General features: G+C 36.2%; 1 protein-coding gene across 1 annotated transcript in view; it reads left to right on the forward strand.

Moving 5' to 3' along the window:
• The window catches only part of PCDH11X (protocadherin 11 X-linked), a gene marked incomplete at both ends in the record, with an annotated part of 447,205 nt that extends 435,948 nt beyond the window's left edge, over positions 1–11,257 (forward strand). Inside the window, one exon of the mRNA XM_080624421.1 lies at positions 10,866–11,257. Coding sequence (XP_080480547.1) covers positions 10,866–11,257 — 392 coding nt within the window. The remainder of the gene's footprint in view (positions 1–10,865) is intronic.
• Positions 11,258–27,666: the final 16,409 nt, after the last annotated feature.

Here is a 27,666-nt window from a genome sequence, read left to right on the forward strand (position 1 = left end):
AGTGTCCACAGTTGTTCAATTACTTAATTTAAAAGAATTTCTTAATTTTCTACTTTCAATCAATCTTTTATTTATTTTTACTGTAAAATCAATAAAAAGAAAACAGAGCCCCATCTGGCATATTGATACATCAAGAAACTCTTGTGGAAGTGAATAAGGGTATAAATAGAGATATTTGAAGCAGAACTGTCTTTTATTCCACACCTATTCCTTAAAGGAGTTACGTTTGAGATACCTCGCACACAGCAACTGAAAATGAACTTCTGCTTGTTCCCTTCATCACCCCGTCTTTATTCTTCATTCTGCTGAGCATCGCTCGCCTGATCTGCTTATTGTCAAGTGTTAGAATGTGTTATTAGAGTAGTATGAGAGTATACGAATATTTTCCTGTAGGTGTGTTATCAAGAGTAAATGCTGCTGACCTTACTCCACCTAGAAATTCTATTCCCTTCTTATCTTTTTGAAGCTCATCCTTTTTCCTATCTCCAAGCCCAGATCTTTGCTCTCTTGCCAGAAAGCCACAAAAGGTAATTGATTTTTTAATTTCAATGTGCATTGCGTGTTCTTAAGAAATGTATTTTCTGCAGTTTCCACACCAAATGGATTTATGTAGATTCAGTGATTCTTAGTTCTCTTTATGAATTTTCACCTTTTTAAGGTATTTAGTGATTTGTAGTTAAATCAGTAAAATACTACTCCTTCACACATGCTCAAATTTATTTAAAACTTAAAGCTTAAAAACTGAGTATATTATATTCTTCTGTATACTTACACTGTAGATATTGCAAGCAAAAGTTTTCTTAATTTTAAAACTTAATGGATATTTGAATGCAAATATGAATGAAACTCAGCAATCACTTTAGCTAGGTTTGAAGAAGAGAGAGAAGAGATATCAAGAATTATCAGTAGAAATTACCACTAAGTTAATTTATTTTTCTATGGACTTGATGTAAAAAGCTGCATTTTAAAGACTGCTCATTTTATAGTTCCACACAGACAACCTTTCTTTACAGACAAAAACCTCAAGCTCTTTCAATATATTTTTTCATAGGGTTTTTTCCTGCTTTTATGGGGAAAGAATAGTAAGGGCCTTATTTCTGTGATGTATTTTCTCACTTTGTTTTATTCTTTTAACATGTTCAGTGCCTCTTTAAATAGTATTGATACGCTCCTAAATTCCTCAGCAAAACTGCATGCAGAATATTCTCCTCAGTGTTGAATTAAATGAAAGACCATACTGTGTTGAACTTGCTCTGGCTTGAAAAAAGAAATTAAATTAAGCAAATACACATCTGTTTAATTGGTGGTAATGGATCCTCACATACATTCCTAATGAGGTATTTGAATAATGATTTGATCACTAAAAGGAGATATGAATGGTATTTCAGAGTTTACAGAGTTACCTTGTATTGGGTAAGTGATTTTTCTGTTGATTAATCCCCATTCTGTTTTAACACATGACTAGATCACTTTTTTAAGTTAAAAAAAGTCCACATTATGTTAATAAGAAAATATATAATCAGTTATTTATATTCCAGTTTTTAATTTGTTGATTGTATGTTGTGATATTTTTTTAACTTTTTTCTAATAACATTTAGTGTAGACAGTTAAATAGTAAAAGTAACTTTTTAGGAGGAAATAGCCAAAGGGTGTTAATTCCCAAAGAAGCTACAGGCACAGAAAAGCTGTTTGCCTACTATGAAGGGATGACTTCCACTTGCTTGTTTAAGAGTAGATTTCAAATGCTTAGTAAATAATGATCTCTAGAAGTTCATATGAGATATACTATTCTTCACGGATCTCCTGTATCTCACAATTCAAGTAATATTTAAGGATATTTAAGAAAGCATAAAAGCAGTGTGAGAAATAAGGCTTTAGAAGCATCATCATATTGGAGTATTTAGTGAAAGTAGTGTTGCACTTACTGCTTCAGACTCTTTAATAATGCTTGCAGATACACTAACATTACTACATCTTCTTGTTTTCCTGGTCACTGTGACAGATAGCATTGAAAAGAACAGCTCATTTTCCAGAGAAGGTAGAACATTGTCAGTACTCTCAATTCTTCTGAGCGGGTCGGAATAAGCGAGCAGCTGTGTGGTCCTTAAATGCTGGCTGCAGCAAGCCCACCACTTTAAGATGAAGATATTATAGTCATTCCAGGGTGATAATTGCTGGGTATCTACAACTTTCTACAGACTCTTGTTTCCCTGATTGCAAATAAGAGTTGGATCTTGAGAGGCTTAAAATGAAGTTTTACAGATCAGTAGAGAAAGTTTGCTGCTTTAACAGTGTTCTTCTGAAAACTCATATTGAAAATGTTTCATCTTCCAGGCACCTTCTCTCTGAGAAGTGCTGAAAAATGACAGCTGAAGTTCTTTTTCATCCAGCATAGTTTTGTAGGATGTTTGGTTTATTACAGAAACTTTACATCAATAGAGAGCTTAATATATGTCACCTAAAATGCATAGTCTTCTTGGGTACGGGGGAAGAAATGCAAATGTCACTCCTTGCTGTGTTTCCAGGTCGAAGGTTATTGCTGGAGGAGAAACCATTTTTCATTATGTAGTTTCACCTTGTTTAATTGATTGGAATTTGAATTTATATTCTGTGTTAAATAATGAACTATGTATTAATAATTAAGAAGTTTTAGTACAAATGTGAAGCAGTTAATTAAATATTAAAGAAAGCACGTTGTACTACCCAGTATTGTAATTAGTATACTAGATTTTAGGCTACTTATTTTGGATGGTCATTATACTTTACAAGTTATGGTTAAAATTCTCATTGATAACTCAATATATACTTCATAGGCCAAGAAACATGTATCCTTTGACAACTGCCATATTTGTTTTACCGTAATTAGCAAAAACCGTGGACATTAAAATTGAATATAATTGGACTGTTGAAGCAATAAGGGTCAGTGCCATGTATCTACAACACTGTCACGTGTTCATTAGGCTGAAACAGAAGAGGTTGCAAGAGGTTTGGTGGCTTGTGGTGGTTTTGGTGGGTTTTTTTTTTCCAGGTGTCTTCCTGTAGAAATCTGCAATTATTGAAACTGAACTTTTTATGGGAGCATTGGTTTTAGACCATTTCTTGGTTTTGATTAGTACAAGATTGAAATTCTAATCAGAAAAACAATAAGAGATGACTTAATGAAAGATTAACGTGCTTTATTTATTGTATTATTTGTGAGGGAAAGATTCACTTCACAAGCATAGTTATGCAGGAATTACCATATGCTGTCTCTTGCCCTGATACTTCCTCCATTCTCTGTCTTCTTCCTCACCGAATTTCTTCAGCCATCTTTGATAACGTTTACTTGACAAATTGAAGCCAGGTGCAAAATAACGCACCTCATGCCTCTGGGATTTTATAATAAGAAGCCTAACGCATGGCAGTTTTTAGGATTAAATGCAAATTAAAAACGTGGCTATTTGTTAGGATATAAACTGTGTTTACTGGAATGGAAACAGAACTTATTCTTGAAAGATATCCAGTACAACATGGCAAGCCAAGGTAGCACGTGAAAATGTATGATTTCCTGTATGCCTGTTGATTCCTCAGAACCTCTGGAGGGTCAATCTTCCTCTGATTTCTCACAAGCAAGGCAAGCTCTGTACACACAGCTGAAACCTAAAGGAACTGATATGTCGTACTTGTACTTGGAATAAAAAGGTTCCAAGGTTAGAACTTAAGTAAATATTTTAGATTTTCAATTTATAGAGACATATACAGGAAAAAAAATATTCGTAGGAAACTTCTCCCAAAGGCATTTTATTATTAAACCAAAAAAAGTTGAGTATGTTATAGCAGCAGTTATTTAGGGTTTCTACATTCAAGCTTCTTCCTCCTGACCTTATTAAAATAACTCAGTTTATACTAACAACTATTCTCCCTTTCCTTTTTTTATTGTTAATGTAATTTCTGTTCTACTCATACAGTGGAGACTACTAAATGATGTTACCCAAGTGGCCCCTTTTGTTCACCAGGGTAATTCTAGACTATAATTTCCCTCTATTATGCTTGAATTCCTGCTTAGATTTAGTACCACATTTAGTAAATACAAAAAATGGGGGGGGGACACGACCCATTCCTTAGGAACTGTTGGCTCAGATGAGTAGTATAAGGTTGTCATCTTCATCACTCTGGTGGGTTCCTGCTGAGCAGAGAGCCCTGAAAGTGCGATGGGAGCTGTTTAATATGAAACGCTTCAGTAAATGAGAGGCACTTCTGGATGCTGACAGAATAGCATTGGCACTGCAAGCCATGTATTCATATATGTGCTGTGTTGTGAAAATATGAAAAATAGCTCAGCAATGGCATAATTATGGGCAATTTGCTTAATTGCTTGCTAATTGTTGCTTGCTTTATTATGAAACAAGAGTGCTCTAAATGTAACACTGGATGGTTTGCATCCAAAATGTGTCAAATTCAATACTGGCTTTTCATTAAGACTTCAGCTACATGGCTTTAAAATTCAAGTACTCTATATTCTGCATTTTGTTTCCTTGTATTTTTTAAAATTGTTTTTGAAACTTTCTTTGCACAATTTATAAGCCCCTAACCCTGCATCAGTACAGCACAGTCTAACAGTTTTTGAACTTCTAATAAATCTGAGTACTTTGCTAATGAATACATTTACTCATGTCTTTTGATCATTATTACACATGTGGATAGAGGTGGTGATGTTTTAAGGCTTCTCCAGGAGCTCATGCTCATGTTCTTCATTGTTCAACTATTAAAAATGCGCATCTCCCTTTTAACACATGCATTCAGATTATTTTTAAAGGGATATGTGCAATTCTGACAGTTTGGCCTAAACTTTTGGAAAAACTATCCTTGTCTGTTTTGACCAAGATAATCCTGCTTTGAGCAGAAGGCTGAACCAGATCTTCAGAAGTCCTTTCCAGCTTAATTCTTTTTGCAGTTCTGTGAGGCAGGTGCTAACTTTATGCAGGCTGAGAAAGGAACCAGCCCTCTTGATACTGTCTTAGTAGTATGTCTCTCTTTTGGAGGTGGAGGGGAGGGCATAAGGATATAAAGTAAAAGGTATTGTGTAGCCACCAAGTACATGCTCCAATGATCTTAAAGGTCTTTTTCAAACTAGATGATACTGTGGTTCTATGATTCTAACTTTTCAGCATTCAGAGACTGCTGATAACAGAGCCATACTAACAGCCTGTCTTCCTTTGAGAATTCATTCTGAGAAATAGTTTTAAAAATGTAACATAATTTCAAGCTGGAAATGCCAAAGTAGGCAGTATTGTGCCACATATCTTATAGAGTGAGGGGGAGAGTAAGATTGTAGAGTCCTTCAGCTTTCATTCCCCAAAAGCAAATATGATAACTATTTTTATTTACTATCTGTAAAACACTATGCAGACTTTAAAACCACAGAAAGTCTCTAACCAAAACAAAAAGGGAAAAGCCAACAAATGGTATTTTTAATTGTTTTCACTGAAAGATAGCTACCTGGCAAGGTTGGAATTCCACATTTTCTTAAGCGAAAGCAAATACTCTTACTCAAAATGCTTTGACCTATAAATGATAAAGACTGTGGAACAATGAAGAAAGACTTTTAACTATTGTGCGTTTAGTTATATTTGACAGTTCTGATCTAAACATTTCATAAGAGCTGACAGACATCTTCTTTAAGAATGTTCTCAGTTCTGAGGCAGACAATTTAAAAAATAGTTTCATTCCTAAAACAATCTGAAGTTTGAATCAAAGTGATAAACTCACATGTGCAGGAGTGTGGTCTATTCTGTGAATTAAAAATTCTCTTTCATATTGCTTGTATGTCATGGTTGAGGAGTCTCCATGTAGTATGAAAATAATACATAAAATTAAGGGGGTTACTGAGCGAAGTAAGAAATGAAGTAGACTGGTAAGGGTTCGATGGAACGTATTGTTTATTCATAATATGTGGGGGATATGCACCCTTCTATTTCCATTTATAAACAAGTCATATCTTATGTGAGAAGATGTTACTAGATACTGGACTTAAGTAGTGAAAAAACATAATTTCTTCTGAAAATATTCAGAAGAAGGAACCAGTCAGTCTCACCTCTGTGCCTGGTGAAATCTTGGAGCAGATTCTCCTGGAAGGCATGCTAAGGCACATGAAAAACAAGGAGGTGGTTGGTGACAGCCAGCATGGCTTCACTAAGGGGAAATCCTGCTTGACCAATTTGGTGGCCTTCTATGATGAGGCTACGGAACTGATGGACGGGGTAGAGCAGTTGACGTCATCTACCTGGACTTGTGCAAAGGATTCGACACTGTCCCATATGACATCCTTGTCTCTAAATTGGAGAGACGTCAGTTTGATAGATAGATCACTCGGTGGACGGCTGCACACAAAGAGTTGTAGTCAATGTCTCGATGTCCAGCTGGAGGCCAGTAACGAGTGGTATCGCTCAGGGGTTGGTGTTGGGACTGGTCTTGTTCAACATCTTTGTTGGTGACATGGACAGTGGGATTGAGTGCGCCCTCAGCAAGTTTGCCGATGACACCAAGCTGTGTGGTTTGGTTGACACACTGGAGGGAAGGGATGCCATCCAGAGGGACCTCGACACGCTTGTGAGGTGGGCTGATGCCAACCTTATGAAGTTTAACCATGCCAAGTGCAAGGTCCTACACCTGGGTCAGAGCAATCCCAGGCACAGCTATAGGTTGGGCAGAGAAGAGATTCAGAGCAGCCCTGCGGAGAAGGACTTGGGGGTGTTGGTCGATGAGAAAATGAACATGAGCCGGCAGTGTGCGCTCGCAGCCCAGAAAGCCAACCGTATCCTGGGCTGCATCAAAAGGAGCGTGACCAGCAGGTCGAAGGAGGTGATCCTGCTCCTCTACTCTGCTCTTGTGAGACCTCACTTGGAGTATTGTGTGCAGTTCCGGTGTCCTCATCATAAAAAGGACATGGAACTGTTGTAACAAGTGCAGAGGAGGGCCACAAGGATGATCAGGGGACTGGAGCACCTCCCGTATGGAGACAGGCTGAGAAAGTTGGGGCTGTTCAGCCTGGAGAAGAGAAGGCTGCATGGAGACCTCATAGCAGCCTTCCAGTATCTGAAGGGCGCCTATAAGGATGCTGAGGAGGGACTCTTCATTAGGGACTGTAGTGACAGGACAAGGGGTAATGGGTTAAAACTTAGGGGAAGTTTAGATTGGATATAAGGAGGAAGTTCTTTACTTTAAGGGTGGTGAGGCACTGGAATGGGTTGCCCAAGGAAGTTGTGAATGCTCCATCCCTGGCAGTGTTCAAGGCCAGAGCCTTGACAGAGCCTTGGGTGCCATGGTTTAGTGTGGGGTGTCCCTGCCCGTGGCAGGGGGTTGGAACTAGATGATCTTAAGGTCCTTTCCAGTGCTAAATATTCCATGATTCTATGATTTACCTAATCGGTAGAGGCAGTCATAGGTGTTCACTACCACTGAGTACTTACCAGACTATGCAGAATAATCACCTACATTAGTATTTTCAAGTGAGAAAGAAGAGCTCAGCAAATTCTATTTTAACCCACATTTAGCAATGACTTGCAATGATGCAAAATAGAAGGAAGCTTAAAGAGTAGCAGTTAGGAAATGCCATGGCCAGTTTACACAGCCTCTGATAAACGGCTACTTGAGCACTGAACTTCACACTCACCCAGTGTGTGGCTTGAATTCCTCCTCAGATGGTCCTGTGGGGATGCTTAGCTGAGCCCACCAGAGAATCCTTTGTTTAAAGTGGGCAGCAAGTGGTGGAGGGAAGCCAGACAGGGTGCTGAATTGCAGTGACCTCTTCACGTGTAAGTCTGTAACAGAATATTTGGAAATCAGCTGCATTCTATTGTAAATTGGCACCATTAGTATAATACATTGCTGACATAAAGCCCTCTTCTCTGATAAAACAGGGTATTGTTAAAAATGTATTTTTAATAAGTATTGTTTAGACAACAGTATAATGGCAGTGTCAAGTAGCTGTTTAGAAGGATTTCAGGTGCTAAAGAAGAAGGAGAATTATGATACATTAGGAAAATAGAAAATGAATTAGACCAACAGGAAGAAGCTACATTTCATGGCCTGGAAGAACAGGCAAAAAAGATAATGCCTCATGAATATTCATGCAGAAAATTTCCTGCGCTTTGTTCTAAGTTCATTCAAAACCAGATGAATGATGCTCTAAGAGTAATTTTTACTTCATTGTGCTAAAAACATAGTATTTTGTACTGCTGGTTTTATTTATTCTTACTTTATACCAAACACAGACTATTTAGCATCCCAATTATCCCTGCTAGTATTGCTGTTGCAGCAGATCAGTTGATGAGATTTTTCTAAGTTCCTTTAAATGCAGGTATGGGGAACCTTGCCTGCTTCACACTATATTCAGTGTATATTTCACATGTTATTAACGATGAAAAACATGCCCTGGCAATCAAGATTACATGTACTAAATACCAACATTGAAAGAAAGATTATGACTACTGCAGAAGGTGTAACTTCTAAACAATCCTGTATTGGCAGACTGTGGTATAACAAAACCCCAACTCAAAACCAACATAATTTGCATTCATAAATTGTGATTATGTGCAGGATTTTTAAAGTTTGTGGGGTTTTTTGTTTCTTTTTCATAAAACTAAAACTAAAGTAAAGCATTTTTTTTATTAGCAGAATAAACAAGACTGTCATTCTCACAATGTTCTTATTCTTAGGATGGTAACATATTCCAAGTCTACAGGTAGTCATGGCACAAAATTACTGTGCTACTGATCTGTCAAAATGGTGTAGAGAATGTTTTATAAGTGACCTTTTGTTTCTACAATTGCCTTGTCTAAAGCTTGAACATTCAGTTTTTATTGCCAAATGCTTCTTTTTATGGCTTAGCTTTGTTTACTCTTACTAAAGTCTGAGAGATAGTACAATATAAGTATTGTAACTGCTTGCTGTGAAGAGCTAGAAATGCATAAGTATTTCCAAGTAAATAATTACATGCTTTTCACTTCAACTGAATTAATAGCATTTTAAGAGTGATTAGAAAGCCTCAAGATAAAAAGAAACACTGAGGTATTGGGTATCAAAAATGTTTTTTTAATAAATACAGAAAAGATCCATTTCTGTATAAAATTGGGATAACTCAACACTGTCAAGGTTGTGTCTGATTTCAGTGAATTACCTTGATCAGAAGAGAAGCAAACCTGGATAATTAAAGAGCTTAACAAGACTTGTATATACTCAAATTTATGTCTGTAATAGCAGATAGTAGGACACAAAAAGATTAGACTAATCTAACAGTAGTAACTTTTTTTTTTTTTCCCCAGGAACTATTGCTATTGCTAATTTATTTCCATATTTGTATCTCCTGCTGCCCATCAAAACTGAATTAGTATTTCAGCAGCAAGGTGCCAATCTCTGTCAGGATTACATTGGAAAACAGTGAGACAAAATGACTGAAGACATGTTGAAATGCCAGTAATAGGGCAGAATAGTTCTTATAAACAATCGTTTCTCTAACTGGCACATACTCATGCAACATAAGAAGGAGAAATAATCGAGAATATAGCATTGATGTTACAACAAGCAACCAGTTGTCTACTTAAACGTGGTAGATTTAAAAGAGGTTTTCTGTATTTTGGGCAGCAGCATTATATATTTCAATGCCTGAAGGAAAAACTTCATACATTTGAGATGTAACATAGAAATATATATTTGTGTTTTGTAGATTTACACAGATTTCAACAGGCAAAATATTTATTAAAATAGAAATGCAGCATTTGTATAAACAAAAAGCTCAGAGGGGAAGAGATTCCTACTCAGAACTTGGAATGGCATAAGTAATTCCTAGCAGCATACCTTCCCCAGTGGTGGTGAGACAGAATCCAATTTTAAGTGTTACTTTCATGAAGACAGATATTAAAAATACCTTCATATCATTCATTGGAAAGTTTTGTGAAGATAACAGTGAAATATCTAATCAGATACTCTTCTTCACTCATGATATATTGAAATTATGTACACAGCAAGAGAATATAAAATTAACACATATAGTGTGAAAACTGTTTAATGGAATGATTTGTAAAAGCTTAATTCTATTAGTTTGAGATTTTGAACCTTGTAAAGCCACAGTTTAAATGAAAATGATCAAGAGTGTTTATGTATTGCAAATTATGTCTTTCAGATTTAGTGGTTTACTTTGCCTTTGAAGAAATTATGATTTCTATAATCCTTTTTCAAGGGTACAAACCTTGCATCTACTGAAGTCTGGATCGATTACTAGTAAACTACAGAAGTTACAGCATCTTTTGCTATTACCCTTTGATTTTTCAAGGTTTTCAGTATCAAATGCATGGAGAAATCAATTCTCTTTAAAATGGCTGTTACGCTGTCTTTCATTCTTGAAGATCTTGAGCGCATCTTTGAAGCGAATGTGCCGTCTTTGTCTATGTGTCCAAATTAATTTTGTTTTGCCTAAAGCAAAGAAAAACAATAAAAAAAATCCAGTTTTCAGAGAATATTTAAAAAATCCTAATTTTAATAATTATATTTTTCAAGTAGTTGTATGCAAATCTACAGAATTATGGTATTATATTGTTGCAAAGCTTTTAGCTTTATTATACAAAATTTCTAAAAGTGAAAAAGTTCATTGTAAGTAGAATGTTACAAGGTTTGTTCATTAAACATTTACTTTTTTTCTGATGATAGCAAATGACAACACTAATAGATTGCAAACAGCTGAACCTTTACTTGAGTTGTACACCTGGAGGTGTTTTCTTTCCAAACTGTGGCCACTGTTGTAGAACAGGGATTGCTTTGTTAACCTTGATTCTCTGTACACATCACTCTTCGAAACTCTGATAATGGCTTGTCTTCTTCCATCCTCCCAGCTATTGAAATAAATCTCCAGAAAGCGTTGGCTGAAGCTTCTGAAACCTGCACACAAGAGTGTCTCATCCTAGGCCATTCTGACAACTGCTGGATGCCACCTTCGTTGACACAGTATCAGCAGTCCAACACCTCTTTGCCATCGTTTGGCTTTCAGCAAGGCTGGGGGCGAGGAGCCAGACCCGAAGGACGACACACTCTTGGGAGGCCTCTTCCAAAGGACGACACTGACAAAGGCCAGGGTGGGCCCAGGCCCCAGTTCTATAACACCTGCGAAAGACTTTGTGCCAGTGAAGATCCTGTCAAAGTCATTCCTCTGGCAAACTTCGCTGCATCCCACCAGGCACCGGTGTCTGGGAGCAGCACTATGTTTATACATGAGCACCAGCTATAAATGCATATCTGGCAAATCTGTTACTTCAGGCTTTAAGTGTGACTGTATATAGTCACAGCCTAGCACTGTTCTTAGCGCTTATACAAACTTGTTAGGCTTGTGAATATTTATGTATATAGAATCCTAAATTTGAAATTGAAAAGCTAAATCCTTCGGACTTAGTTAAAAGAAGTTTACCATAGTTCTTGGTAAAATCCACAAAATGGGGAAGAAAACCCACAACCCAGAAACTGTCAAGAGAAAAACACAAAATTCTCTTAATTTTCTTATATGGGCCTTATAGTACAAATATCTGTGAGTAGTTCTTCCTCCCTGTCGAAAGCAATTTCTTAGTACAGTTTGGGGAATATTAGTCTAAATATAGCTTACTCAGCTTTTTCTTTATTTTTATAATATAGCGTATTCATAGATTTCATCTTCCATATGCTTAGCAATAGAGATAAAGTGGGCAATTTCTCATTTGATTACCTTACATAATAGAATGAGAAAGATCCTAAAATCTGATTTTTAAGAAGGATAGTATATCTTTCCACCGAAACTTATCTTTTCTGTAACTAAAAGGGAAAATATACTTAAAGACATGACAACTGCTTTTGATTTTAATTTTTATTGGGTCAATCTACAGGTATTTATTCTTTGAAATAATGCAATAGATTAAATAGAAACTGCTCAACTAGGATTTTCTGTGAGAAATAAACAACATGACAATGATAGGATAAGCAAGATCAAAACTGGAAAAAAACTTGCAAGTAACTTTTTCAATTTCCAAGATTTTTCTTTCTACAATAATACAAGCAACAATATGATACATATTATGCTTTTCAAGCCATAAGCGTATATTTTGTTTTGGTTTGTTTTTTTTCATCTTGCAGAGCTTGCTTTGGCTACTGTTCATATTAGTTGAAGTTTATTTGGGCACTGCTGAAAACAGTAGGAAAATGGGGTAGTTTTTCTGGTTGATGTGATGTGGCTGCAAGCTGCTGGTGTTTAAAAGATTATTATTGTGATGCATATGGCAGGTTTTTCCAGCTATATTCACCTATTGTAAGTATTCAGTAAATGGTTAGCTAGATTATTAGTTACCTCACCACAACCTATTAGATGGAGGAGTGCTTGTCATTGTGGCTTAGTTTATTAGAGAATGACTGACTGAATCTGAGTACTGAAAGCTGGATAAGTGTAATCATAAGCACACCTCAGTCAGATTATTTGATCAAGTCTCAAGTTGAGTCTTGTTAAAGATGAGGGATTTTTTGTTCTGTGTTCTGTGTACTGGAGGGTATTTAATACCGGCAGAAAAAAGCTGGTAAAATCTACAGTGGATGAAAAGTAGGTTCGTTTCTTAGATGAAAAAGCACTTTTACCTTCTAGGATTTTGTTGCTGTTCAGCCATTCCATCATTTACGCTATGTACCTACCAAGAATTTTTTTCTTTAAAAAAAATGTGTAACTTTGTTTAGTTTTACTGCTACATGAAGTGAGACAATCGAAGTTGTATGGAAGGGGAAAAAACAGTGTGTGAATATTTCCTATGGATAGAACTCTATGTAGGCTTCATATTGTAACTTAAATCTGTAATTTATAAGCAAAACTGTGTGTAAAAATGCTGTAATATTAGCTGCTTGTAAAATTTACAGAAGTTCAAGTTGTCGAGGGTTTCCAATGAATGCTAAAAGAGCTTCTCTTATGTGCCCAGCAGGTATAAGTAGCTTTATATATTGCTGTCCCCACTGTAAATCTATTCAAACCACATTTATATTTTATGTGCAAAACAAAAGAAGCTTCACTTTTAACCTACTGATAGAGTTTAATTAATGGACATCAGATTATCTAATGATGTACTTCTTTTCCTTTCCTTTTTTTAATGTAGTTTTCAGTAACATTTAGAAAAGATGTGGCACACCGGCTTCCAGTTGCATGTAAATCCTGGAAAAAAATAATAATCCTTTGGGTACTGACACACAATAGCTGACAACTCATTTCTGATTCCAGGACAATTAAAAATGTGACAGATTAATTCATACCTAATATATACAAAGCTGTTTGTTTTTTCCTTTAGAGACTTCATGATGAGGAAGTCCTTTTCAGGGATATGCAAAAAAAGCTTATCTGTAGTTTACACAGATTTACCAAACATATTAATTGTGCAAATTTAGAATAATGCTGACAGCTGATGCTTCCTATTGTAAGCAGAGGACTTCAGGTTTTATTACAGAAGGCTGCCACAGCAAATGTTTACAGAGTTGGCTGCTGAATTGGAAAAGTCTCAGTTTTTTGGCCTGTAACATTTCCATTCTGACTGAAAGTTGTAACTGAAATTTTCTGGCAAAAAATAGCATTTCTAAAATCTTAGGATTTTCATAGGAAAAGGTGAAGGAAACAGAACTAGCATTTTTTCATAGGTAGGGAAAAAACCAAACTTCACATTTGAATATTTAGGAGGTTTGGAGGGGGAAAAGGGGGAAACGCCTAAGGTACAGTAGCAAATAATCATACCCCTGTCTCTTGAAAACAAAAGAATAAAAAAATCCCTACAAAATGCCAAAACCAAACAGCACAAAAACTTGCTTGAACAAGCAGAATTGTAAAAATAAATCTGATTATAGAGGAAGTATTAAGTGTTATATCCATTAAATCGTGTTGTGATAATCTAAAATTGTGTCAAACAAGATGCAGAACAATTAATTATAAGTGAATGTTGTGTCAGGAGTGAAATGGTTCCCTCATTTTTGTATATTACCTGTCTAATATATAAACCCATGCATTTGAGGCAACAATTTTCTTTGAGTGGCATGTCAGTATCCAGAGGAATAACGTTACTAGAGACTCTTTACACATCTTGTCATATATATAAATAATTTATCTAGTACATAGACTGTATATTTTTGTGTAATTTTTTTTTTTTTTTAGCCATTTAACTTATTTTATCTTACTTGTGTGAATTCGTGGAGAAAACAATCCTATATATAATATACAGTAAAATGGTAGTTACATGATTAGATTTGTTTCATACAGTGTAACAATAAAGAAAACCTTTGCCTTCAAAGTAATGTGTCACACAGTCTAGCCTAGGTTATTCCCACACCTCTCTCCTTCCCCTCGCCCTGCCCCCCCCCCCCCCCCCCCCCCCAAATTCAGCACATGCTTGTTGCATTTCTGAGTAGTGCATCAAAGTTACGGGTAGTGGTGGCAGAAAGGAAGGAACTTCTTTCATACTAGAAAGCAGTCAATGATTGAAAAATAAAGAAATGAGTTCGAACTGTTTGAAGTAAAATATGCTGTTTCTTTGTTTTCCTGAACTCTGTTGTATCATAAAGTGCAACTTAATTCTGAAGAAAGAATCATTAGGCATGTCTGCTTGGCCAGACAGAGACTACTGAGCACCTGGTCTCTCTGGGCTGTGAGCTGGCAGGATGCAGGTCATTTAGCTAATTATCATGGCAATGAGCCCATGCTAATAGGACCTGAGGGCTTATGAATGTTAGCATAACAGCTAGCTTGACATAACATTAGTTATGTGGTTTTGAATCCAGCCAGGTCTTTTTACTGGTGTAGGGCTGTAGAAGAGCAGCCGCTTTGTATTGAACATCTATGACCCCAGTGTGTATAGATCTGTTTGGGTTTTTTTGTAAGAGAAGTGAAGTTTGCTCTGATGAGCAAGCTGTAATCCAGTGTGGAACCCTGTCAGTGCTGAGCTACCATTATTACACTGCTTCCAGCATGGTCAAGCCAAAGACAGTAGACCTAAATAATTTCTGGTCAGTAACAGTTGATTAACTCAAGGTTGTTTGATTCAGGCTTCTAAAGCTGGAGTTTTTAAAACTTGAAAATTTACCCTTGACTTTGTTTGCTCAAGTTTTGCTTTTGCAGCTTTAATACCAATCCTTAATGAATTATTATCAATGAAATGATTGCAGTGCAGTTTACTACCATAATTTAATTGGATAAATAAAAAAGGAGGAGATTGGTTTGTGCAGACACAAAGTGAAGTTGAAGGCAAAGATTTTATTTGGTATACATAGAGAAAAATGTGTATAACTTATGTTATCCCTAGTGAAGAAAGAGATTGATGATTTCTTGTAAATATTTGAGTTTGTATTTCTGGGAAATCTCCTTGCTCTATGGCATACTACAGGATCTGAGAGTGAGCAATGTATGTCTGTGTATTGAAACAGCCCTAACCACACGTTAAACATCATGCAGTTGGACATCATATACTACAGTCCAGCAGCATTTAAAGTCCAGTAAATCTGCAGTAGGTCTATTTCAGGTTTCTGTACAGCATGTGGTCTTGTTAATTACAATGCTGATTAATAAACTAGATTCACAAAAGCAGTTCTCTCTTTTGCCCTGTTTTCTTTCTGTTTCTGAAATATAGGGGATTTAAAAGTATTCCACCAGCTACATTCTCACATTTCCAGCTTTCCAAAACTCATTTCTGTGTGAAGCCCCAAACTGTCAGAAAGTCAAGAAAATTTAACTTCATTTGCAGTTGCTTCATGCAACTGAGTCGCAGGCTTTTGGTAAACAGCAGAAATAGCCACACACAACATGTACAGCAATCTAGCTTTATATTTGCAGAAATATCTTCCATTTTTGTGTCACTACTTTTCCTACCAAGCTCCCTTTGTCTGCTATGCCTCTGATACACTTACTTATAGAAAATCATTATGAGCTGGAGGCAGGAGTGTTTATGGGTTTTGTTTTTTTAGAAAATAAGCTATTTCTCATTGATAGAACATGGTTAATAAGTTGTTGTTGAGCTAAAGCGATTATCCTCTCACCATGAATGTGATATAATGAAATAACCGTCAAATAAGGAATGAATGAAACAATATTTTACACTCTTTTCTACATTATTTATGTCCATATTTAAAAAGCAACTCTCTTGATCGTTGTCCTGACACTGAGACAGTAAAATCTTATTCTTTGATGCAGCTAGGGCTTTGCAAGTGTAGCTTGCTTATCTGCAGGACCTTTTCAAGCAGGAAAGTAGATATAATTTAAATATACTTATTTTGGCATCAAAACTGTGAACAAATATATTCCTTCACTGACAGTAACTGTTGAAACATTAGTTGTTATGCTAAAGAACTTATTAAGCCTACAAATGAAAAATAAAAAATGGATTTCCGTGGTTTGGATGGTAAATTCTTAAGCTGGGATCAGTAATATTTTGAAGGGCAACCTCAAGAGGCAATGAAACTGGAATTTCAGAGAGATCTGCTAAACCAGAATAATAGAGAAAGGCAGAAATATGTACTATCTGAAGTTGTACATAATTTTTTGCGAAGCTACAGGGGGATTGTAGAAGTAATGTTTCCTGGGAGTCATCTTTTTGCTTTCCTCCCTGCAGGCACAAGAAATACCTGGAACACTTCTCTTGATATGCTGAAAATACTTGAATCCCAGGTATTTGCTTTGTTGCTCTAGGAAGTGTAGTGCTTTCACCAAAGGGCTTCAGCATTGAGGGAGGGCTGGTGCAGTGTTCAAAAAACAGCTCTTACCTATAAGATGGATATCAAGCCCTCCTGCTAGGTAATTTGTGGTGAGATAATGGCTTGTTAGAACATATATATGATTTATTCAAAGAACGCATGTTTACCAATAGCAGGCAATTTTGGAGCTATGCTGCCCATATGATCATTTAGCATTTTTGCCTTTTCTTCAGGTTTCTTGCAGGTGCTGCCTTAGGACTGAGCTGTATTTTGATCGATCAGCAGCTACTCCCTTCATCCTTGGAGGTGCTATGTTTCAAGCAGAAGAAGGAAATGAGCAAGAAGGTACTTTCTACAGTCACTACAGGACAGTTGTCCTCCCTTATATGGTGGTGAAAATTGTGTTTTAAAGAAGGTACATACAGACACCCCTTGCAAGTAACACCTTTGTTCCCCAAGATGGAATCTTTTTGCCGTGGTCCTGATCCATTTGTGATCCAGTAGGAAAATACAACATGTCTGATAACTGCAATGAGACTAATGGTATATTTCCATTTTTATTTTTATTATTTTAGTGATGTCGAGGTCTTTTGATGGTGCTAATTTAATGCTTAAAACTCTCACAGTAAATACTTTTATGATCTGAAAGCTATATCTTTAATTCAAAGCAACTCAAAGCAGGAACTTAAATCTGTAGGTCCATGCTTTCTGGGTAGCTTTTAACTAAGAATCGATGCTACCTCTTGTTACGCTTTTTCTCTACCAGAATTAAGAAGTCTGTTTTTATAAGAATGAAAGTTAGTATGTACACCTATCAAAGAGACAGATAAATGAAGTGCCTGGAAGCACTGTACTAGACTTCAGCCCATAGCTTTAAGCTACCAGCTGTGATGTGTTCTAGAGCAAATGAGTAGGATGTGCAAAGAAAAAGACATTTTCTAAGGCACTGAAATTAAGTTATTCATTGCTACTGCAGCTGTTATATATGTAGTAAAAGAGTTGATTAACATAATGAGATTAAACTAAGAGAAATTGCTTTTAAACTGTACTTAGCTTGAGTTGTTTAGTTATCAGAGATGATAAAAGACTGTACCCAAAAGCTTGTATAAACTTTCCAAATGTCAGCTGTTCTATAAAAGATGTATTTTTGCTTCTCTGCTGTGTAGATCAAGCTTCAATTTACAGGTGTATGGAAATACAATAAGTTAGTGTATAGTTCTCGTGAGACTACTTGAACAGAGGAGAGCTAAAATCAGTCTCAAAAATGAAGTGATTATAAGTGGGATGGGCAGGTGGGGGGAGAGGTGAATACTTTTAATGCTTTAGGAGAAAGGCTATAAAGACACAGGCAAGCAGGTAAAATGAGTGACTGTGCCAGCTAACAGATACGCTAAGAGACACACTGGGTTGTCTGCAGACTTGCAATGGAATGCCAGTTTTGTTAGTTAACATTTTGCAAAAGTGAAAAAAAAAAATATTTTGCAGAAAAATAATCTGTTAAAACCAACATAATCAAGACCTGTAATGAAAAAGAAGACACAGCTGGAACACTTTTAGGCCTATTTAAGAAGGCCCTAGTTCCAGGTAGGGTAACAGGCTAATTTCTAGTAAATATAAATGGACTCTTGCTGTGCAAGAGCTAATGCTTTCAAGTGGTTGTAACTAGAGACACCAGAATGGACCATAATGGTTTATAAACTAAAGTTCAGTGAGAAAATAAAGATGTGTAATCAATCTACATAGCAATATACACACTGTCAATTAAATTTTGTTTTCAAGTTATGTACAAGAGACAAATTTCATCACTGAGTGACACACCAATTACTGTATACAATCTAAAAATACTCATTGTATTATGTGGGTGTGCACAAAGTCAAAGCTGCCTGTCTTGGCAGATACAAGTTGCTATTTGTTTGTTTGTTTTAATTGCAGTGGAGACATTTAGCACTGTGCCTGCCTGGTAACATAGGAAATGTAATACAAGACCTTGACATCTAAAAAGATTAGACTGTCTGAGCTGACTGGCTCATAAAAATGATGCTGAGGAAATTGGCGAAGGAAACAAGTCTCTGAAATTCTAAACAAGTATTTTAAATGCAGAAAAATAATTGAAAGGGTCATATTTGCAGCTGATATGCTGCAAATAATGTGCTGCACAGCTATATCCGTATAAAAGTAAAATTTTCACAGTGAAGCATGGTAAGAAAGCACTTTTGTTAGCTGAATTCACTCTCTTGCAATGATTACACACAATCAGTCTTCCTGGATTTTTAAATGCTTTTCATCATATTTCAGTCTATTGAATCATAGAAGTATTTCTATCAGTGTAATACTACTGAATATTAAAGAAAAGGTTTTCCAACCCAAAAGCTGTCACTTCAGTCTACAAAAGGCAGTTATTGAAGCCTGTTACTGTTTTGGAAATGCCTGTCTGAAATTCCCTCAAAATATGCTTCTAAAATATGCAGAAAGGACCAAGAAAACACAAATATTGAAGGTTTATGCTGTAAAATTTGAGTGAGTTTGCATATAAATGTTTCATGGGATTTATGAAATGTAATGGAAATTCAGGAATGTTAATGTTTTCTTTACACAGAAAATCTGAAGTAAAGTGAGAACCTGAATATGATTACAATAAAAATAAATCTAGCCAGTAGGCTGAATAGAAACAAACATATAAATACATATCCATATTTGTCTATTTCACATTGGAAAAAATAATTCTGTGCACTTCTAATTAGAGTAGCCAAGGACAGACACATTGCCCTTAATTTTAGGGAGGTGTTTTGTCAATGTTAATTGTATAAACCATCTCTAAGGAGGGTATTAGGATAAAGGTACCTGCAGGGGCAATTACTTTAATTCTAAAATTTTGGTATTTGCACGTCCAGGTGATAGTGGAGGAAAGCTCCATCAACATTAGAAAATTAAGATTACATGTCTGCCTTTTAGATGGATAAAATCAAATTAATCCCGACCTAGTTTTTACACATATTCTGTATTCTAAGTATAGATATTAAATAAAACAAGCCCAACCCCTCTTTTCCCACCAAGCATGACTACTAACCTCTTCAGAATGGTTTGCCTGCCAGGATGCACCTGGTTGTGTTTGTCTTTCATGCCAGCTTCCTGTCAGAGGTGTATAGAGAGGCTGACATTTGATGTATGCAAAAGAACAGAGAATAGGTTTTGCATTAAAGCCAAATCGGCAAATATTTTTGTTTCCTGTGATGAATTTTACTTAACTAACACAAGAGCCAGCCATGCAGAGAAACGTGCTCTGTTAGTGCAAAACTGAATCTATTTAAGAAGGTAAGTACAGTTGCTGAGTTTCCCCTTCCCTTTCTTCACTCCCTTGCTAAATGCTGTGCTGGCACATCATTTTCTTTTCTGTGACAAGTCTTTTGGAAAGCTAACAGGGAGCCAACTGTGCTTAGGCATTTGCACCTGTACCACAGAGGAACCAAATGAAAACATTAAATAATGTTTTCCTTTGTGCAGGAGAAACATTAAGAACAAAAAATTTCTAAAAGAAGCATTGCCATTATGCAGAGAAATTGATAAATAGTCTTGGCTCTTCATAAAAAGAGAGAATTCTGCTGAACTGGGAAGCAGTGTCTTATTTTTATGAGTTTACCTGTTTGCTGATTGCTTACATCTGAACAACTTGTGGCTGCAACAAACCAAGAAAACAATTATGTCAATTAAATTGCTTTCCCTTAGCTTCAGTTTAACAGCTAAACAAAGGTCACACGCATGGAAATAGCACTTCAGTGAGGTGGTCGTCTTGGGCTGACAGAGGTGATATCCCCAGGTCTCCTTTACTTGGAAATATCTTGGGATGCCATTATCCACATTGTACAGTCACACAAATCTGTCAGTGCCATTACTAACAGGGAAAGTACTAAAATCTAGTTTTCCAGTAAATTGATTTAATCTATAGCAGCTCCTTCTATGCACATTTCAAACTCTTCTCACTTAAGTTTCACAAGTTTACTCCAGCCTGCACCTATTGTTTTGACAACTTATTATCAATTATTAATTCATTACTTGCTGGACTGTTTCAACACTGTATGTTCTCCACATGGTCAAGAATGAGCTGCCAAAAGCCTATAACTTAATAGCAGCTGCCTTACCCATCACATCTGCCTCGCATGCTAGAGCATCTGGCACTAGAATTAGGACTTGTTTGCCAAGCTTGGCAACTTTCTGCTTTCCAGGAAGGCCCTCAACTTTCCAGAAACACCTATTATATAAGGTCACGGTTACCTGTAGTTGGAAACAACTTAGTTAAAGTACCGCTGTCTGTAGTTACACCAGTGGCAGGCAGAAAGTTTGTGACACAAGCAGTGGTGATTTCAGTCTGACTGAAAAGCATCTTCATTAGCATTCTCCAAGGCAATTCTTAGGTGATAAATTACCTGAGATGCAAGTTTAGCATGAGGAACGTGCACAGGCAGTAAAAGTGTGGATGTGTATGAAGAAAATGATTAATAATAGATGAGTTACATTTACCTGGTTCTCAGTTCAGATGGGCATAAATATGCACTGTAACATAAATATGGACTCTGTATTCCTTTATATTTTTAAATAATTTCATCTCCATCTTCTCCTCAACTTTAGTTTTGTATTATAAACCTTTTTAACTTCTCAAAAAAGAAGTTAAATAATAACTCCTCTTACTGTTATTCACCTTTTTCTCATTTTTTACCCAAATCCTTACAACCTAGTTGCCAACTCATAGTTGCCTTCACAGACCAATGTGAAATAAAAATATAATAATAAAAAATGAAAATTCAAAGTTCTGCTTGTGATTTCAAAAAGTTCATATCCAGAGTATGAAAATTATTCTTTTATACAGCTACATTACAATTCTTAACTTGAAGTGCAGGCATAAGATAAAGGTACATATTTATATATTGTATTTCACACAGACTTTATAAACTGGATTTGCCATTTTCTTAAATGGAGTTTATGGCAACTGTACTAACTAAAGGGCTTACAGATTTTTATGCAGAGGAATGTGCCCATTTTTGCTCAGTTTATGAACACTAATTTAAAAAGCCAGAGCTTGTGACTATTGATTCTATAACTGATAGTTTGCATAAAGGGTTTAAAATGTAGTGATCAATTGAGTTCTGACCCTCTCGAGAGGCTTTAGCTGTTCAGCATAAATCTAAGAAGTTTGACATAAGTAGAATGTAACTACATTGCTCAATAAAAACAAACAAAAAAAAGCTGAATTAATCAAGGTTATTGTAACCTTGTTTATTAAAAATAAAAAAAAAAACCTATTTATTGCAGTAGATGGTGTATTAAAATTACTTTTTAGTCCTAAAGTGTTAAAGTAGTACTATTAGTTACTGGATACTGCAGCAGCTTGTTATTTTCTGTACAACTACCAAAATTTAAGCCACAGAATATTTTAGCAAAAATAAAAACAAATTTACCTCTCAATTTCTGTTTAAGGGAGCTTGCATTCTATGGTAATTTAAGTATGATGTTAGAAATGAAGCTAGAAAAGTGCTTGAGCCTTCCTATTCTTGCTATAATTATCAACAAGTGAAATGAAGACAAAACAGTTATGCTGAGTGTTCAAGGAAGGCAGTCAATATGGAAATTGTCAACAAAAGGCATCCTGGTTTCTAACGCCATCATGAAGTTTTAGGAATTGAATGCCATAATGGAATGAAATAGCACTAAAATTTATATTAACATGATAACTTTTACAGTCAACTTCTTATGCTGTCAGGCGCTCGCCATTGGGCTATCTAAAAAACTGTATCCTTAAAGAGATGTAAATATAAAATGATGTAAATGTTCTAGAAAGAAAATCTTATTTTCAAAAAAGTTTGGACACATGAAGATTTTACACAGAAGGGATAGCAACATTTTAATCAGTTGAAATTAACTTACATACCTACATATCCGTCACAGGAGGATGTACAAGGAGATAGCAACAGCATGGTCAATAAGGGATTAGGCAAATGCATGGGCAGCAGATCTAGAAGCAGATACTAAAAGGGATGGACAGGCGTACATCTTCTAATATTGGTAAAACAAAAAGTGTGAGCACTGGAGTTTTGTGGGGAGCCTGCACAGCCAAAGATAGACTAAGTTCACTTGCTTCTTCTAAGCAGCATGTCTAGCTCTCCCTATCAGAGCTAGAACACAGCTGGACACGCTTCTGGTCTCACTGAGCAGGCCACTTCTCGTGTGCTTGTGCAGTCTGTCAAGGACATCTGACAATTGACAGTGCTCACAGCTCACTGAGATTAATTGTGTCTCCCAGGAGCCTCTTCTTTACTATGTCTGCAAAAATGGCCCCTCTTTACAAGAGTTTCAGCATAAACAAATTTTAAAAAAACTTTTCCTCTTCCTTGAACACAAACTTTAATATCAATCCGACTTCGCAACTGTGATTTGTCATTTGAAATAACTAATATTACTACTGGTTCTAGTACTTTTATTTTCCTTTCCCCATTGCAATTTTCAAACAGTATTTGATAATTCAAAGAAATTCCATGTACTACTTCATAAAAATACTCAAAGCTGTTCTCCAAATACATACTCATCACAGTGAAAGCATAGAATATGATTTCCCCCCTGTCATTTACTGTGCAGTAAGCAGTGCTGTAATTCTCTGGCATTGCATCATCTGTTCAACCCAGGTTACTCACCCTTTTGCATTATCAAGATTGTCTTTTTCCTCCCAGAGAAATAGCAGTTATAATAGACTATTTTCAAAATGACAGATTAAGTGGCTCCATGGTTCCTTAATATCTATTCAGAAGTCTTGTCTCCCTGTGTATTTTTATTGCTTTCTTTAAAATGCAGCTTGTGAGAGAGGTAATACATTATTAATGTTACTTGTCATAAAATAAAATAAATACTCACTTTTGAAGAACCTGATCCACTAATCAAGAGTAAATGAATGCATCTGAATTATTCAAAGAACCTCAAATAGTGCAACTTGTACTGAAATTGAATATTGTGAATAGAATATTTGCAATGTAATAAAAAGCATCTATAGTCATATTAACTACTCCATTTTCATAACAGGAAATGGGATTTTTATTATTATTTTTAATCAGTGTAAATATTTTACCTACCTTACCAAGGACAAAAAGGTCCAGGTGAGGTTTCTGCACCTTCTCACCTTTAACCAGACTTCTAAAGTAAGTATTATGTTAAAAGCAGTTGTTAGGGCAGGTGCCCTATGTTTCAAAGGAAGCAGGTAAAACTGTGCAATTGAATTATGTGTCAGTTAATGGTGAGCTGCAGGTTGGTGGTCAATAAACAGCTGTGCAAAGAATATGTGAAAAATGCTACCATTGGTTGTGAGAAAGTGAGCATTGCTGAGTTGATGAATTTTGAACCAGTGAGTGATAGCATCAAGGGCAAGACACAAATGAGAGGCTCTTAGGCATTTAATTAAAAACAGCTCCTGCAGCCGGGGTTTGTTTCCTCCCTATTACAATCCATTTATGGCAGTGAATTTTCTGGCACTGCTTCAGGAATTTTTCACTCCATCACCCTCTTTTTCACATAGTGATATTTATACTGTATCCCCTAAGATATTTGCATTCACCAGTAAGAGTTTTCTTTGGGAAAAAAACCCCACCAACAAAGCAGCTGTGCCTCATTTCTAAATGCATATGCAAAATCTGATTCTTATAAATAGAAGCCTCCTAAATCCTGTGCAACAGTATGACGTGTTCAGATTGACAATTTATTTAGATTATTTTATTCACTAAATTATCCTGGATTCAAACAGACCTGCCCAGGAACTACTAGAAATGTCAAATTGTTAAAAGTAGTGATAGTCACCAGAAAGACGTAAGTAACCAACTGCTTTAGGAGAATGGAGTTCATGATTCTATTCCTTGCTGGTTCTGTGATCCAGTCTTAAATTCTTGAGATAGTCAATTCTTCCTTCTTGGTTTCAGTTTGCCCATTCAACATAGGAGTGGTTTACTAGTATTTCACTATCAATGAATATTTCTCAGGGGGCAGACAGGGTGGGAGAGGAGGAGGATATCTTCAACAAGACATACATATTCTCTTAATGTCTGAAAAGGAATAGCATGTTGCTTCAGCCACCCTCACAGTGACTGAGATGGCACTGGGGCTGGTAAGTTAAAGAGCTGCTAGAATAGCTTGGAACAGCCTTTATGACAGGAGAATTTTGTTTCTGTAAACCTAAATGCCAGTGCTGAAGGAACATATACATTTTAATATGAATTTAACCTGTGTGCTACAATATAAATCATACAGCTATTTTTAAACTACATCAAAAACCTGGAAGTAGTACACTTCCAAACAGGATTTGAAATTGCAGCTTCCATTTGGGAATCTTAGATTTGGCAGACATACCTTCACTCATGATCCTATTACCAGAGATATCAAATTAATGCTTAAATCAAGTAGCAAGTAGCAAGTTTGAGACCTCAGACTCCTATGGAAATCAATGGGTTGTTTCCACTGAATTCAGTGGCCATCTGTTCAAATGGAGTGTGCTTCGAATTTTGTAACAAAAAGAAAATTTTTTCATCTCTAATAGTGTTTTCCCCAGAGGAAAGCCACAAGCTGGAGCTATGGGATTTATGAAGCCCTTTTGTTTAGTCCTGAAGGAACAAAATGTCTCCACTTGCCTATATTCCCATTAGCTTTATGTGCTGTGTCTCTGGAATAAGGATATTTTATCTGGTTGTGTTCCAAAAACATTGAAAAATATGATTTAATTGAAATGTATGAAAGAGTCAATATATTTTTCTACTTAACTTTGAGCACGTTTATATGTATACAAAGATTTCATTAAAAATATTTTCAGTGAATGGTAAGTGCTATACTATACATCTATACCTATATAAGTAAACGTACTTTTTCATTCTAGTGTGAACAGGTCAAAGCAGAGGCAGAGAATGCATTTGTCACATCTTCTATTCAATCTCATCTGTTTTTCCATCTATATGTATTCATCATAAATCTTGTAAAACATGCTGAAATGCACGGGAAGGGCAACCTCAATAATGTCAGTAGATTTATGCATCAGCAAGACTAGTTTTTAACAGCAGCATTACTTTCTATTTCGAACCTGTGATAAAACTTCTGCTGCAGTTTGAGAGTTATCTGACAAAACATTTCGTTGTTTTAAATGTGGCAGGAAGATGAATGATTGAGTTGGCAGAATACTACAGATAAAAGATTAGGAACGTTCTTTATCCAGAATATTTTTTTACATATCTTGGAGTGAAATACAGATTATCCCATTTCAATCTTAAGACTTTATCTTTGTTTTGCTGGGGGCTGGAATTCCCAAGAGCTATCAAGACCCAGTGAAGTCAACCTAAAGATTTGCATCAGCTCTTGATGAGCCTCAAATCATCTACTAAATGAAAAAGGCTTCTTCTACAGCAGTGAAAAAAACTGTATCTTTTTTTAAATTATAATTATTTTAGGGAGACTTGGTGTATCTCTCACTACCTGTCAAAAAGGTAATCTATTTAGTGTTAGTTAGTAAAAGCTATTTTATATTAACATTTTCTTTGAAGATAAGCCTTCTTTATTCCTGCCGTCAGTATTTTGAGTATGTTAGTTGCCCTGCTATTAGTATTCTACACACCACCTTTTTCCTTTCAGAATATTCAGGCCTTATGCTGAACATTAAAATAAATAATAATATTAAATTAATAATAAATAATTTCTTAATCTGTGGTGTATTTTTATATAAGAACACATCTAGATAAATAATTACAAAGGTACTGAGTGTTCTAAAGTGGTATGCTATCCTTGTGTGCTTTGATTTTGAGATCTGTATCTGGCAAATGTTGATGTAATCTCTGGTGTAGACTGAACTTGGGAGCTACACAGGAGCTCTGTCTGGATGAAGAAAAGGCTGCCTGGCAGAGGACCACTTTCTAGGCTGAGTTGGTTGCATCCTGATTGTGTAAAAGTTTTGGGAAGGATTCAAAATGTAATAGAAACAATTTGTAAATTTGTTAAAAATGTTTTCTTTTTAAGTATAACATAAGGAATACAAAGCACTGACACTGTTGGGGAAAAATATCTCAGTTTCTTGTCTTATCAGTCAGACATAAAGTATAATTGTTGCAGCTGCACAAAATGGCATGAATCATAAGGATGACATTATCCTGTCTTCACTCATTTCTGCTATATCTCGCAGATCTGAGAGGGGCAGCTATTTTTAATACTGAGAGCTTTCATATGCCAGGTCCCACATGAACTAACGCTGTCCTCTGTCTTATGCAACATCTGTCGGATCAGCAGCAGGTAACATGAGATGCTCCAGACCCAAAAGCCAATGACACCTGACAATACAGCTCATCAATCAGGACCAAACACAGCACCATCCAGGTCCTTGAATGACTGGAATGTATGCACAGGTAAGAAGCAGTTGTCTTGGTACTTTCAGAAAAGCTGATACTCTCACTCACTAACCTTTCCTCATGAGCAGATGTAGCTGCAGCACAGGTCTATGTAGCTAAGCCTGAAATCTCTTCAAAGCCTACATCTACCTGCCAGTCACAGTTTCACGGGGTCCTGTCACTCTGTAATGACATGTGTAAAGTGGCAATAAACTCAAAAGTGCAGTGATTAGAAGTATATTAGAAAATGATGAGTGGTGTCTGACAGATGAAGAGGAATTAATTGCCTTATCAAAGAACTAGAACAAAACTAGCCAGAGTTCAGAGCACGCAGAAAGAGGTGGCTCTTCAGGTGGTTACAGTTCACATCTGGCATCCTGGTCACAGGATGCTGCTGCTGCTTAGAGCTTAATAGGTTCAAGAGGAGACATAGCAAATCCTCGGAGAAATCCCCTGTGTTAGTTATTAAATATATGGCAGCAATGTCAGCTCAGGCAATGCTGAACCTGAGGGAGCAGCAGGAAGAACTGTGCCTACTTTAGCCTTTTCTTATTGCCCCATCAAGGCACACCTGCACTGGGCT

The sequence above is a fragment of the Psittacula echo genome (genome assembly GCF_963264785.1).
Source record: "Psittacula echo genome assembly, chromosome: 8".
In the NCBI taxonomy this organism is placed as follows: domain Eukaryota; kingdom Metazoa; phylum Chordata; class Aves; order Psittaciformes; family Psittacidae; genus Psittacula; species Psittacula echo.